Source organism: Marmota marmota, unplaced genomic scaffold, assembly GCF_001458135.2.
Source record: "Marmota marmota marmota unplaced genomic scaffold, marMar, whole genome shotgun sequence".
NCBI lineage: Eukaryota > Metazoa > Chordata > Mammalia > Rodentia > Sciuridae > Marmota > Marmota marmota.
In genome coordinates, this window is record NW_026000076.1 from 7,077,052 (window position 1) to 7,091,005 (window position 13,954).

Sequence of the window (13,954 nt, forward strand, 5' to 3'; positions counted from 1 at the left end):
TCAAGTCTACTCTATACAAATAACCAATGTTAACAGTTTATTAGATATCCTACCAGGTCTTTTTTCATGGCCATCTTTTCTAATATATTAACAATGTTGAATTTCAATAAATACAATCCATTTCATACTCTGTACTTTGTTTTGTATTTCTTTGTAAGTCTTACTTTCAGCATCAAATATAGTATTTGGCACATAAGTGATCATTAAATAATTCTTAATGAAGAATATGATTAGAATTTTATCCTTCACTCTATATACTCTACCTGACTAGACTGAGTGGCAAAGATATATAAATATATAGCATGCCATGATTTACCAGTTATGAAAATGCATCTCTATGATCATAAACTTCGTAAACTGACCTAAGGTCTCAGCTATAGTATTCTGGAATCCAAACCATACTGGTCCCAAAGCCATAAATTAGTCCCTGCAAATGAGCCTAGAAGAGATAATAAAGGCAGATTTATTCGTGGGAGACAAGAATTTCTCCAAAGCCTCTGGCTTGGGAATTTTTTCAACAGCCTTGCCAAATCTCCTGTGGAATTGTACTGTCTACGATGTAACTTCTTTCCTTTCTTATTCACTCAGGGTCAGATTGGAATTGCAGTCTTATAGCTTTCTCAGTCTTTGGCTTCCTCCTCATATTCTCTCACATGTATTTACCCGAATAAATTCTTTGCAAGTCTAACCCCATCTTTGTGTCTGCTTCTCAGAAGATTTGAACTAACACAGCATGTTAGCCATTTCCATCTGAGTAATATTAAAAGCATCTGAGGCTTAAATGATTGCCCTGATCTTAAAATAGAAACTCAGAAAACATCCTTATTTAATTAGGATCATGCCTCAGGTAAAATAATAAAAATAATAATGCAGCAATAGATGGCACGGTGTATTAAAAATCTTTGCTAAATCTTTTAAAAAATATGTTCCTACATGTCAAAAACTATTTTCTCCTTTGATTAAATTTAATATCAACTGACAATGCTGCTTCTGGCTCTATCAAAAATGTCCTAATTTCCCCCTTGCTGTTGCTTTGGTATGCTGCTCTTCAATAAGTCCTAATGTTAGCTGAACTAGATTCACTATTCCAGGCAGAACAATGGCCTGGATTATTCAGAAATGCTCTAGGAGAGGAGTTTTTTGTTTTGTTTTGTTTTAAACTGGGTCTAATTTTTAAATATTTTTTGCTTAAAGAGTTGTTTGTGTACACATACTTGTTTTGCTTTAGTTCCACATAACTAAATATAGATTAAAACCAGAGTAGTGAATATAAATTTTCTGGAGCTGTCACTATTAGTCATCCTGCTTCTTAGCAAATATTTCTTAAATTTTTTTTTCTGTGATGGGGATTGAACCTAGAGCCTAGAGCCTTGTGCATGCAAGGCAAGACCTCTACCACTGAGCTACATTCCCAGCCTCCTTTGAAAATATTTTGGAAATCATTACTTACAAAAGGCCACTAACTTTCTCTTGAGATTTTATGATATCCATTGACCACAGCTTTCATTAAATTAGCTTTTCCTAAATTAAACTGTTAAGTACAATGGATATTCTATTATCTAATACAATTAGAACGGGTAGTTTTTTTTTTGTTGTTGTTGTTTGATTAATCAGAAAAAAGATCAAGATTTTAAAATCAATTTTTATATAACAATCATCTTATCCTACTTTAAAAAACAAATACACATTCATTCACAGATCTTTCACTATAAGATCAATCTCTTTTTTAAAATTTTTTTAGTTGTTGACAGACCTTTATTTTATTTATTTATATGCATACTGAGAATCAAACCCAGTGCCTCACACATGCCAGGCAAGTGTGCTATGGCAGAGCCATAAACCCAGCTCCAGATCAATCTCTTTTTAAATGTGGGTTTGCTAATTAAAGTTTCATCTTTCTTGCAAAATCTACATGTTTATACATTATTGTTAGTTCAAATTTCTATAAGAGAATAAAAACTTTTATGAAGTAATTTGAATACAGAATCCATTTGACCCTTTTTCTTCAAAGGGCCAGACTGTAAATATTTAGGGTTTTTTTCAGGTCCCTATTGCATATTCTTCTTTGTTTTTTGCTTTTTCATATAAAAACAATCCACTTACTACATTTAGGTCATTGTTTGTTGACTCCTGACATAAGACAAAGTAGAACAGGCAATGTTATGTCTCTTTTATGGATATCTAACATATACTTATAGCAAATAATACATACTTTTGAAAACTTACAATACGTCAGACACATTTAGGTATGCTAAGTACTTTATGTGCATTATCTGATTCAATCCTCACAGCCATCTTATGCTATAATTACTATTATTATTTGTTGTACAAATAAAGAAATTGAGACTAGAGAGATTAAGTAAATCACCCAAAATATTAACTAGTGAAAATAGAATGCAAACTCAGGCTGACTTCACAATTACTAAGCTCTGCTACTTCTAAAAAACTTTTCAGCCAGTATACTCAAGGACATATAGATTGTGGCATGATCCAGACTACAACACTGATCTTCTAACACTATATTGATTTGCTAAATATTCACAGAAACCTACATTATACAGGGAGATTTAACAGCATATTAGCCCAATGAGTGAATGTTTAGTAGTATAATATTAGGCACTGATAAGAAAGGAATACCAGATCTTGAATATTACCAAGATAAAATTAGGAATCACTACCTTTTTCAATAAGGACGATCTTAATTACAGAATGTAGAGTGCAACAAATAAATTATCTTAAAAACATAACATTCAATTTGTCTCACTAAATATTAAAATAATAAAGCACATTATAAAATAGGAGATCAGCAATGCAATAGATCAGGTAGGTACTTAGGGTTAGACTAAAGGTGACAAGAGGAAATACAAGCCAAGAGAAATGTACACTATCCTGATGGTATTCACTTGGTAAAGGACAGGAATTCAGATAGGAAGATAATGTTACAGAGGTCTACAACAAGGGATAATGTACTGCACAATTCCAGAATACAATATTCAGAAAAGTAGAAACATAACTAATAATTGGGATCTAAAAAAACTAAGGGATCCTTAGTGCAACTGGCAAGACAATCTTTTATTATAATCCTCCAACCTCTAAACAAAGAGAGCTCTCTTCATTTCTGCTTTGAGTAGAAGTGTTGGCGATAAATAAAGACAAAGATGAAGGAAAGCATGAAGAAGTTATATTTTAGAGAGGGTAAGGCCTATTTAGAGGGAGAAAAGTGTGGTAAAGTGTGGCCTTCCTTAGAGGTCTACTGCTAACCTATTCTTCTTTGGATTAAGGAGAAATGCAAGTGATTCAAACCATGTTTCACTGCTTGCTCCTTATAAATAATGGGCATAGAGGCTGTTGCTACTATCTGCCCAAAAGCTTGTATTAAAGGCCTATCCACTGTAATTGTGATGACAGCTAACACATATGGTACTATGTGCCAGGTGCTGTTCAAACTGTTTAAGTATATATAATAAGTAACCCTCATAATCACCTCATGAAATAAGTACTTGTATAATTCCCATCTTTGATGAGGATACAAAATGAATAGTTAAATGGCTTACTCAAATCCATGCAACTAATATTAGTGAAGCTGAAATTAAAACCCAGGAAGACTGGCTCACAGTCCACACACACTTAATCAATCACTGTTAACCAATATGGCTTACGTGTACCACTATCAACAAGTGATTGGCATCAGATTGCCTTTAAGTATATAAAATGCTCTAGACATTGAAGTCAGGATCAGGTAAAGAAGGACAGTGCAAATGGAAAGATAATCTTGGAAGAATTAGGTTATTAGAGATGTGTTTAAGTAAGCAACTTGAGCATCAGAAAACGATTAACTCAGTAGAAGAGTAAATTCCTAAGTTTCCATAACAATTTAAACATATTAAACTATCAAACTGGACTGATTTAAATGTTGAAACCTTAACTGAATACAATTAAGATCATAAATTTTGCATGGATCTTTTAATATATGAGTACATATAATTGAAAACAATTAAAGCAGTCATGTGAAAAATGCTGATAATGATCATCTAGAACAAGAAGTATTTTTAAAAGTTCTGATGTTGGGCTAGGGTTGTGGCTCAGTGGTGAAGTGCTCGCCTAGCACATGTGAGGCACTGGGTTTGATCCTTAGCTCCACGTAAAAATAAATAAAATAAAGGTATAAAAAAAGTTCTGATGTTGGGTTTTAGAAGAATATGCGGGTTTATAGCAATATGTATTTTCTGAACTATGACCTAGTATTCCTTGAACTACATAATAAAATTATTATGCAGTAAACAGAGATGCTCAAGTTTGAACTACAAAGGTAACCTTGTGATTTAGAATTTGCTATTGTAACTTACATAAGGGCCATAAAGTAGTCAGAACTTAAAATTCTCCTCAGGAAATTGCCTTCCTAGTTAATATGAATTTCTTTTTTCACTGCGAGGTAAACAAAACAAACCAGAAAGTGAGCAAGTATTGTTCTGGAATACAAACCTAATATTCTGGATCCTGCTCCTAAAACACAGTTCTGTTAGCTCATTCTTAAACAGCACACAGAGAAAAGCCAAATATAGACACTGAGGACAAATTGCAAATGGTCACAGGGTCCGGCCTTCCTTGTATGACAGCATAGCTTTAAGGTTATATAAGCAGAACTTTGGTGGAATGCACATATGGTCTCAAGAAAAATCTGGACATAAAATTAAATAAAATCTTAAATTATGTTGGTAAAAAAGAGACACATGCGCACACACACATCATGATTTGATTTAGAAAATGTACTCATAAAAATATATGGATTAACTCATATTACATTTTATATTTTACTATATGTAATGTGGATTTCATAAGAATTAGAAAAAAAAGAGTCTATGTATGTACACAGATTTATAAAATACATATTCCCAGAGAGAAAAATTCAAATTTTTAATAATAAATAGTCTGGTTCAAACCATTAATCCTAGAATTTGGCAATGTGTGCTGTCAATTAACTGGAAAAACCAGCATAAATTCTAAGTTGGTAGAGTCCTGTAATCTAAACCTACTGCTAATGTAATTAAGGGCTATGGATGCTTGAACCTAGAAAATTGCTCCTTGCTATTGCAAATAGTCTAGTTTTTCCTCTTAAGAGCATCAGAATAACTTATAAACATTCATATTTAAAACACAGATGGAAGGAGTACTGTTTGGGTTCTTCAGATTTCTGGTTCTGATTCTAGCTACTAGTAAGACCCAGCTGTACTTATTTACCTTGAGTTCCAACAGATAATCTGGATTTCCTATGAAATTTTTTCTTCTTTTAAGCAGATTTTAGTGACTTGCAATCAAAAGAGCCTAACCTAAACAGGCAGCAGATTTTAATTTGAAATCTAAAAGACTAGAATGTATAAGCAACCCAGTTTTAAAGCAGAACAGGGTTTTTAAAAAGTACTCTGACGTATTAAACCTCCTAATCAATGCTATTTATGAGAATCCTCTATTTTGTATCACAGAATTTGTGCCAAAATGTATTCAGAGAAAATACATGTCATTCACATAGAAATAACCATTCTTAATACTACAATGTCTATAAAATTAAAAACTGCATTAACTACATTTTCTGTGACAGTGGCTTTCAAACCCATTTCAAGCAACAAAACATTTTCATCTAATGAAATTGATGAAATCTTAGGTTTATGTCCAATGCAAAGAATAGATGAGATCTGGCCTGGCTGAAATGTGCACGTGCACATCTGGGTGAACCCATGTGTGCATATATGATCCTGCAGGCGGGAAATCCAGGTTTGATACCCCAAATTTTCCCCTATCAGAGACTCCTGAGGAGTCACTGTGGAATCACTATAGCTTACATGGAGTAGAGCTTGAAAACCATTGTATTAGAAAATGAGAATCACTCTTCTATACTCCAATATCACAACCAACACACCAAATCAATCACATCTACTTACCTGTGAGCTTTAAACCTTTTTCCATCAACATAAATATCAATATCTGGACAACAATGTTTCACATAAAGCTTCAATAAATCTTCTCCTAATTCAGATGCAGGTTCCAAGTCATAATTATCTTTAAAAGACAAAAATAAGACTAAATGAGTTTCTTTAATGTTATAAATATCCCCAAATTTTGTTTTTTAATATTAGCAAGTTTTCTTACATAATTATCTCAACTTGCTTAAACAGTGGTAAATTAAAATAAAAGAATTTTAAATCATCTACACTCTCTACTTTGACATATGTATTTTCATTTATACTTAAATATAGATATGCCTTTAAATAGATACACATATAAGCATAATATCACAAAATTATGCCCAAAATGAATTTAATTCATGAAAGTTTGACATTTTTCCAATTTTGATATTCCTTTCCACTATTTAATTCCTTCCCATTCCCTATTTGAAGTTGAATGTCCCCCAAAGGTCAATATGTTAGAAGCGTGGTCCCCAGGGTGGTGCTATTGGAAGTGCTATAGACCTTCAAGAGGTAGGGCTAAGTGGGAAGTCTTTAAGTCATTGGAGACATGTCCTTGAAGGAGATTTGTGGGACCCTGGCCTCTTTCTCTTTCACTTCTTGGCCATGAGGTGAGCAGTTTATTCTGACAGGTACTTCCCACCATTGTCATCTGGCACACCCACCAGAGGCCCAAAGTAATTGGTTTGATTGATATTGAACTAGAACCTCCAAAACTGTTAGTCAAATAAGCCATTTCTCTTTATGAGTTAATTATCTCATGTAGTTCATTATAATGATGGAAAGCTGACAAAACACCTTACTTTATGACAATATGGCTAGACTGATATGTAAACTGAAAGAAATTCAACTGAAATCAGTGGGTTATTAGAGAACTTACCATGAGATTAGTACTGGAAACAAGAGGTCTAGAAAATAAGTATTTAAAAATTTTTTCTCTTCTTCAAAAGATTCATCATTTAGGTAGTAGGAAATGAAATATAAAACATGTATACATAAGAAGGAAAAAATGCTATACTGTATATCATGGCTCATCACTGTATATCACTGTGTGTGTGTGTACATGTGTGTACGTGTGTATACATGTGTGTGTGTATGTGTGTGTGTGTGTGTGTGTGTGTGTGTGTGTAAACTACACTGTGCTAAATTAACATTTGACTTCATACTGTATCCACCCTTTGAGTTCTTACATAATAAACTGCAACCTAACTTAGGAGTATATATTTTTGGTAATAGCCAGAGCTCAGCCAAACAGAAGCAGAAGTCAATGATTCATGCTTAACAACCTGAAAGGCTGAAGCTGCAGAATTCGAGTTAGAGGCCAGCATATTCAACTTAGTGAGACCCTGTCTCAAAATTTAAAAAAAAAAAACAGTTTTTTTTAAAGAACTAGGGTATGGCTCAGTGGTAAAACATCCATGGGTTCAATTTCCACTAGAAAGAAAGAAGGAAGAAGGAAGGAAAGAAAGAAAAGAAAGACAAGTAGTGACATGTCATCTAATCACAAGTAGTCAACAACTTAGATCATGTCCATTAAGACAAAGGCCTAACTGTAGTCCATCAAGCTATTTCTGTACTTTACTTCCATGTTCTGTCTATAAATAACTACTGTCAATGTGGTAGAGTAGACCCTTCTGAACCTCTTCTGATTCTGAGAGCTGATTAATTCATTAATGTTTCTTGTTCAAATAATTCAGATTTACTTTGTCTAAAGATTTTCTTTTAACAATTGTATGTCATACTTTGACAATCTAGAAAACTTTATTTAATTAGTATATCTGGTAAGGTTCATTCACTCATAACAGATTCCCACTAAACAAATTTACAAACCTGGAATATATATTACAATGCCAATGTTGGCTCTACTATCAAAAGAGATCCAGAATCCAACTACTACTCAACACCTTCACTCCTATACTTTAGTCCAAGCCACCAGCATCTTTCAACTGTTCTCCTATTCTTAACCTCCACAATCTATTTTTAACAAAGCTTCCAAAACTGCACTAAAAATGCAATTCATATTTTAATCCATCCAAGTTCAAAACCCTCTATGTCTCACTCCATTTCTTTTAGAATAAAAACTAAAGTTTTCAACAATGTCTCAGAAGGCCCCATGACATCTGGCTCCCTGTTACAATAACAATGACTTAGAGGCTGCTTTTGCTGAAAATACCAATTTTTCACTTGGTCCTGCAAATGTAAAAAACTTGGAATTTCTGCCTCCATTTGCATCTGTCATAAGCCTCTAATCCCAGCTACTCAGGAGTCTGAGGCTAGATGATCACAAGTTCAAGGGCCAGCCTCAGAAACTTAGTGAGACCCTATCTTAAATAAAATATGAAGGGGATGGGGTGGCAGATTAGTATGTGAGACCCCTGGCTTCAATACTCAGCACTATAAAAGGAAGAAATGAAGGAGGGAAGAAAGAGGGAGGAAAGACAAAAGTAAAAGAAAAAGAAAAAGCACAGTGGCATAAGCCTTAGTCCAGCTACTTGGGAGATTGAGGCAGGAGAATCTCACAAGTTCAAGGGCAGCCTCAGCATCTTAGCAGACCCTGTCACAAAACAAAGAATTAAAAAGGCCTGGTAATGTAGCTCAGTGGTAAAGAGTCCCTGGGTTCAATACTTTCCACTGAAAAAAATAAAAATAAAAAGATAGATTTTTAAAGGGGGGAGGTGATTAAGTCAGTATGTAATAGGTTAAATTTGAAATATTTAAGGTATTTTTAAACAGCTATGTCTAGTCAATAGTTATATATAAAGCTCAAGAAAAAAATGAGAATACCATTTATTTAAGGAACAGAAAGATGATAGATATATCAGTGAAGAAGAATGAGGAGTGGTCAAGAAGGAAAATCTAGAGATCAGAATTTAGAAGACAGAAGTTTCAAGGAGAGCAGCACTAATATGAAAGACTGCAAGGGGGTTAAGAAGATGTGGACCAAACGTGTCTTAAATTGGCAACTGGCAGATTACTGGTAAGCATGGAGTTTTTTTGTTTTTGTTTTTGTTTTTTTTTGAGAGATGGAGAAAGCAAGTCAAATAATGGGGGTAGATGAGTAAATAAGCTCTTTTTACGTACACTTATTTGTTTTGCCACTTTAAAAGGCTGCTGTGGGGCCACTGGCAGAGCTCTACACTAGAAGCATGAAAAATGTCTATCAACTACCAGCTTATCAATTGCTCTGTATGGCCTTGAGAAAGTCCTTTATGTTTTGTGGGTATAAGAGTCCTTACTGAAAAAAATCAATCTGCAACCACTTACTTCTTAGGGTTACATGAGACCAAATGATATTAATAAATACTTCAAAGCCTAGACTGCCTAATCATTTATTCATAGATACAATGAATGTAACATAAAAGGACTCTCACCAAGATTAAATTAGTTTGGTGGTGATAGTTGCTGCTGCACAAAACATCAGTAATAAGACCCTTTAGTTAACAGGTATTTTCATATGTAGTAAATTCTGCTATAACATCTTTACACAATATTTTAGGGTTCAATTTTAGTATAACTAAATTTTGAATGTTGTTAGGTGCAATTTCATATATAAAAAACACTTCAATGTCAATGCCAAAGACTGTACCCAGATGAATCAAGCCATGTAATAATATACAAAGCATATATGCACACACCTAAATATCTACCAGATATCTCAGTTTGCTTTATATGTTATGAGCCATATCCATTCATTCATACCTAGTGTTAAAATTTTGTCTCTGATTTCAGATAACTCTTGGGACACAATCTTCTATCAATATTTGTGTCTGCACAGTCTGACTTTTCTGAGAAAAGCACTGGTAAACTTGGCTTAAGATGATTAAGCTGCAACATTCCTTGGAATCTAGAAGTAATATATTGCTCCAGATGGACTTAGAGACATGCCTCTCTAGGAAGCCATTTCCTTACATTCCAAGGTAGTCAAACTACCTTCCCCTCTATCCCCTAAGGAAGATTTGTTTACCTTCCAAAGCCAAAGCTGGTGTTTCCCTCTTCCTCTCCATCTCTCTGGAGAGGATGACTGGCAGATAGGCAAGCAACCTGGAAAACTTAGTTTGGTATTCCTTTTCTGTGGTGCAATTCTACTCTACAGATAGGGTAACAACAGGCACTCACTTCATTGTCTCATGGAATCTGATGTCTGAGAACTGGCACTAAAATATTCTGTAATACATATGATCTGGCACTAAAATATTCTATAATACATATGATCCAGAGACATCAGGTTTCCTGTCCGTATATTTATGTATCTAATTATATCCTCTTTCTACCAATTCACAACAACTCACAAGCTTCAATCCTTCTAACACCTACTTCCACAAGCAATCTTAAGGTCTTTTTTAAGGTAAATTGTCATATGAATTGTAAGAGTTATGTATTTCTTAACCATTTGATATAAAACTAAGCTGCCATTTTTATTGGGTTACTATCTTTTTTTTTTATAACAGCAATTTTTGTGCTCCCTGATGTTTTTTTTAAAGCGTATATTATAATTCAAAAAATTCTTTATTAGTACAGAACAAAATAAGGACAATGACATGTAGAGGTTTCAGTATTAAAAAGAAAACTGTGAATTTCAAATGGATTTATTCATAATAACCTTATCTCTAAGTACTTGGGGAAACTCAAAATTGATCACACTAGTATATTCACTTCTCTATGCTTATTTTTAAAAATATATCAGTAGAGCAGTTTTTGAAGTTTGATTTTCTCTAATTATATCAGATTATAATTATTTTCATGGCTATAAAATGTTCTAAAAATCCACCAAAAATACCTCACCATTAGAAATTAAACTGTCATCTCGATCATTAATATCCTCTGAAATTTCATGCTTCTGAAGAGAATAATCAGATGAATTTTTACACTTTTGAAAATTGAAGTCAAGTTTCTTTTGTAGTATCCCACTTTCTGCTTTCATTTTCCTACAAATTTCCTCTTCATAGTTTTTTATGTCTCTGTTTGATGAATATACAATCCTAAAAGACAAAATTTTAAAAATATTAATTAAAATAAGGGTGAGTCTTAAAAAGAAAAAGCTAGTTTCCCAATATGATGCTTTCATATATTACATATATGTATATGTGTGTTATACATAATAAAATATACATATAATAATTATATATGTATTAAACATAACTTTAAAATCCTTTTAGTTCTGGAATAACTTTGGAAAGGTAAATCTAAAATATACAAAATTTGAAAAGTAGTCTATAAAATTTTTTAGTGTTAAATGTAATATACAATGCAAAAAAAATTAGATAACTTAGAGGAAATGAACAATTCCCAGAAAGATATAAATTACAATAGGGAAACTGCCCTCATCAATAATGTCTTTCCTCAGAGACTGGATTAGTTACCATGTGTGGGTTATTACAAAGCAAGCCTTGTACCTCCCTTCTTGACTCAACCTGAGTCAAGAAGAAACAGAATACCTGAGTAGACCTTTAAAAAATAAGGAGAAACAGAGCAGGGAGGAAGAGCAGGAAGAAAAGATTAACATTAAACAGAGACATGAGGTGGGAGGGAAAGGGAGAGAAAAGGGAAATTGCATGGTAATGGAGGGAGACCCTCATTGTTATACAAAATTACATATAAGAGGTTGTGAGGGGAATGGGAAAATAAACAAGGAGAGAAATGAATTACAGAAGATGGGGTAGAGAGAGAAGATGGGAGGGGAGGGGAGGGGGGATAGTAGAGGATAGGAAAGGTAGCAGAATACAACAGTTACTAATAGGGCATTATGTAAAAATGTGGATGTGTAACTGATGTGATTCTGCAATCTGTATTTGGGGTAAAATTGGGAGTTCATAACCAACTTGAATCTAATGTATGAAATATGATATATCAAGAGCTTTGTAATGTTTTGAACAACCAATAAAAATAAATAAATAAAAATAAATAAATAAATAAATAAATAAAATAAAAAATAAGGAGAATGAATTAGAAACCAAAAACTTCCACAAAAAAAAACAAAAAACAAACAAACAAAAAAAACCCAGGGCCATCTGGTTTCATTGGTAAATTCCCCCAAACATTTAATGAATTAACACTAATCAATCCTTCACAAACTTTTCCAAAAAAAAATGAGAGGAAAGAACATTTCCTAACTTGTTGTCTGAGGCCAGTATTACCTGAAAAAAGCCAGAAAAAGACATCAGAATGGGAAAATAAAACAAAAACAGACTCATATTCCTTACTGATAACACTGAAAAAGTCCTCAAAAAAAAAAAATAGCAAAGTGAATCCAGCAACTTATAAAAAGGATTCTGCACAAGGGCTGGGGATGTGGCTCAAGTGGTACTGCGCTCACCTGGCATGCACGTGGCACTGGGTTCGATCTTCAGCACCACATAAAAATAAAGATGTTGTGTCCACCGAAAACTAAAAAATAAATATCAAAAAAATTCTCTCTTTTAAAAAAAGAAAAAAAAGGATTCTGCACAATAACCAAGTGGGATTTATCTCAGGAAGTCAGAAGTGGTCAAGCACAGAAAATCAATGTTGTACATATAAGTAGAATAGAAGACCAAAACCACATAGAATTAACAGTCATCACTTGATGTTCACAGCCATAAATTTAAAGACTGACTGACAAACATGGCTGTGTGTGTTTTTTCCAGCCGCATTCAGCTGTGCGGAAGCAAGAGTGGAGTAGTCAAAAGGTTGGATATAAGATTTGCAGTTTTGACATGTAAATAAAACAAATTCCAATGGGACAAGGTATTCAGGCTGTATGTAAAAGGAGTGATATAATCACAGCCAAAGGGAATTTAAGACAAGACAGAAAAGAAATGAGAACATAAGAGAATCAGAGACTAAAAATGTGGCAAGATTAACTGCAGATCCTGGTGGAATTGATGAATACGATGGTCTGGATATGGTTTGTCCCCACCAAAACTCATGCTGAAATTTGATTCCCAATATGGCAGGTGGGGCCTTTGGAGGTAACTAGGTAATAGGGAAACTGCCCTCATCAATAATGTCTTTCCTCAGAGACTGGATTAGTTATCATGTGTGGGTTATTACAAAGCAAGCCTTGTACCTCCCTTTGGTCTCTCTCATACATGTGCCTCTCCTTGCCTGCACTCACTTCTCTTCCACTTTCTACCACAAGGCTCTCACTAGAAGTCAAGCAGATGCCAGCACCATGCTCTTTAACTTTCAAAACCATAAGCCAAATAAACCTCTTTTCTTTATAAATTTCCCAGTCTCAGGTATTCTGTAAGAGCAACAGAAAATGCACTAAAATAATGAATCATTACAGCTGGAGTCCTAAAAGGAGTAGGTTAGAAAGATAGGAGGTAGAAATTAGGGAGTGAGATGCTTAGAATAGAGATTATAGAGTCAGCTATTGGTAATGACATGAGTTACAATTTGACATGGTAGTGAATAGTTGAGGTATATGAATTCAGCTTGAATGACTATAGCTATCTTGAGTCATAAACTCATATCACTCCCAGAATAATCCTAGTCAGTTTTTCCTCTATAGTTCCCCAGCAAACTATAAATAAACAAAATTATTTGTGTGGGCCCTGACTCCAAGGATGTTCCTAATTCTTTGATATTGTCTTACAATAAACCAGGTATATTACAGCTAGAATGAAGTCACTTTTGTCCTAACCTAACCTCTCTTTCTGACCCAAACTGCAGGATTCCAACTGGTCTTGCTGTTGCTATTTATCATGCTTCCATCAGTAAGTGCCTCAATAAATTGCACTCTGTACAATTCTAAGTCTATTTGCCTCTCTCTTTGGTTTCATGACACCTTGGAGCTGGTTCTCACACACTAACACTGGGTTGTGCTGGGAAATTAGGTAAAGTAGAAAACAAGAAAACTGTAAGATAGCAATTAAGGGGACTGAGAGGCAAAGTTAGTGGAAGCATTATCTATGCAGCAATTGGAATTACCAAGAATTGTGTTATAGAGAAACTGACAAAAGTCAGTAGCCAAAAACTTTGAGGAATGAGGAGTACTGACCTGGAGGTCTATG

General features: G+C 33.9%; 1 protein-coding gene across 2 annotated transcripts in view; it reads right to left on the minus strand.

Annotated features, from left to right (window-relative positions):
* The window catches only part of Btbd8 (BTB domain containing 8), an 82,346-nt gene that overhangs the window by 55,122 nt on the left and 13,270 nt on the right, over positions 1-13,954 (minus strand). For both annotated transcript variants that reach the window (XM_015500845.2, XM_048814461.1), the window contains 2 exons: positions 10,743-10,939; positions 5,937-6,054 (listed from right to left, as the gene is read on the minus strand). In XM_015500845.2, the coding sequence (XP_015356331.2) occupies positions 5,937-6,054; positions 10,743-10,939 (315 nt within the window). The remainder of the gene's footprint in view (positions 1-5,936; positions 6,055-10,742; positions 10,940-13,954) is intronic.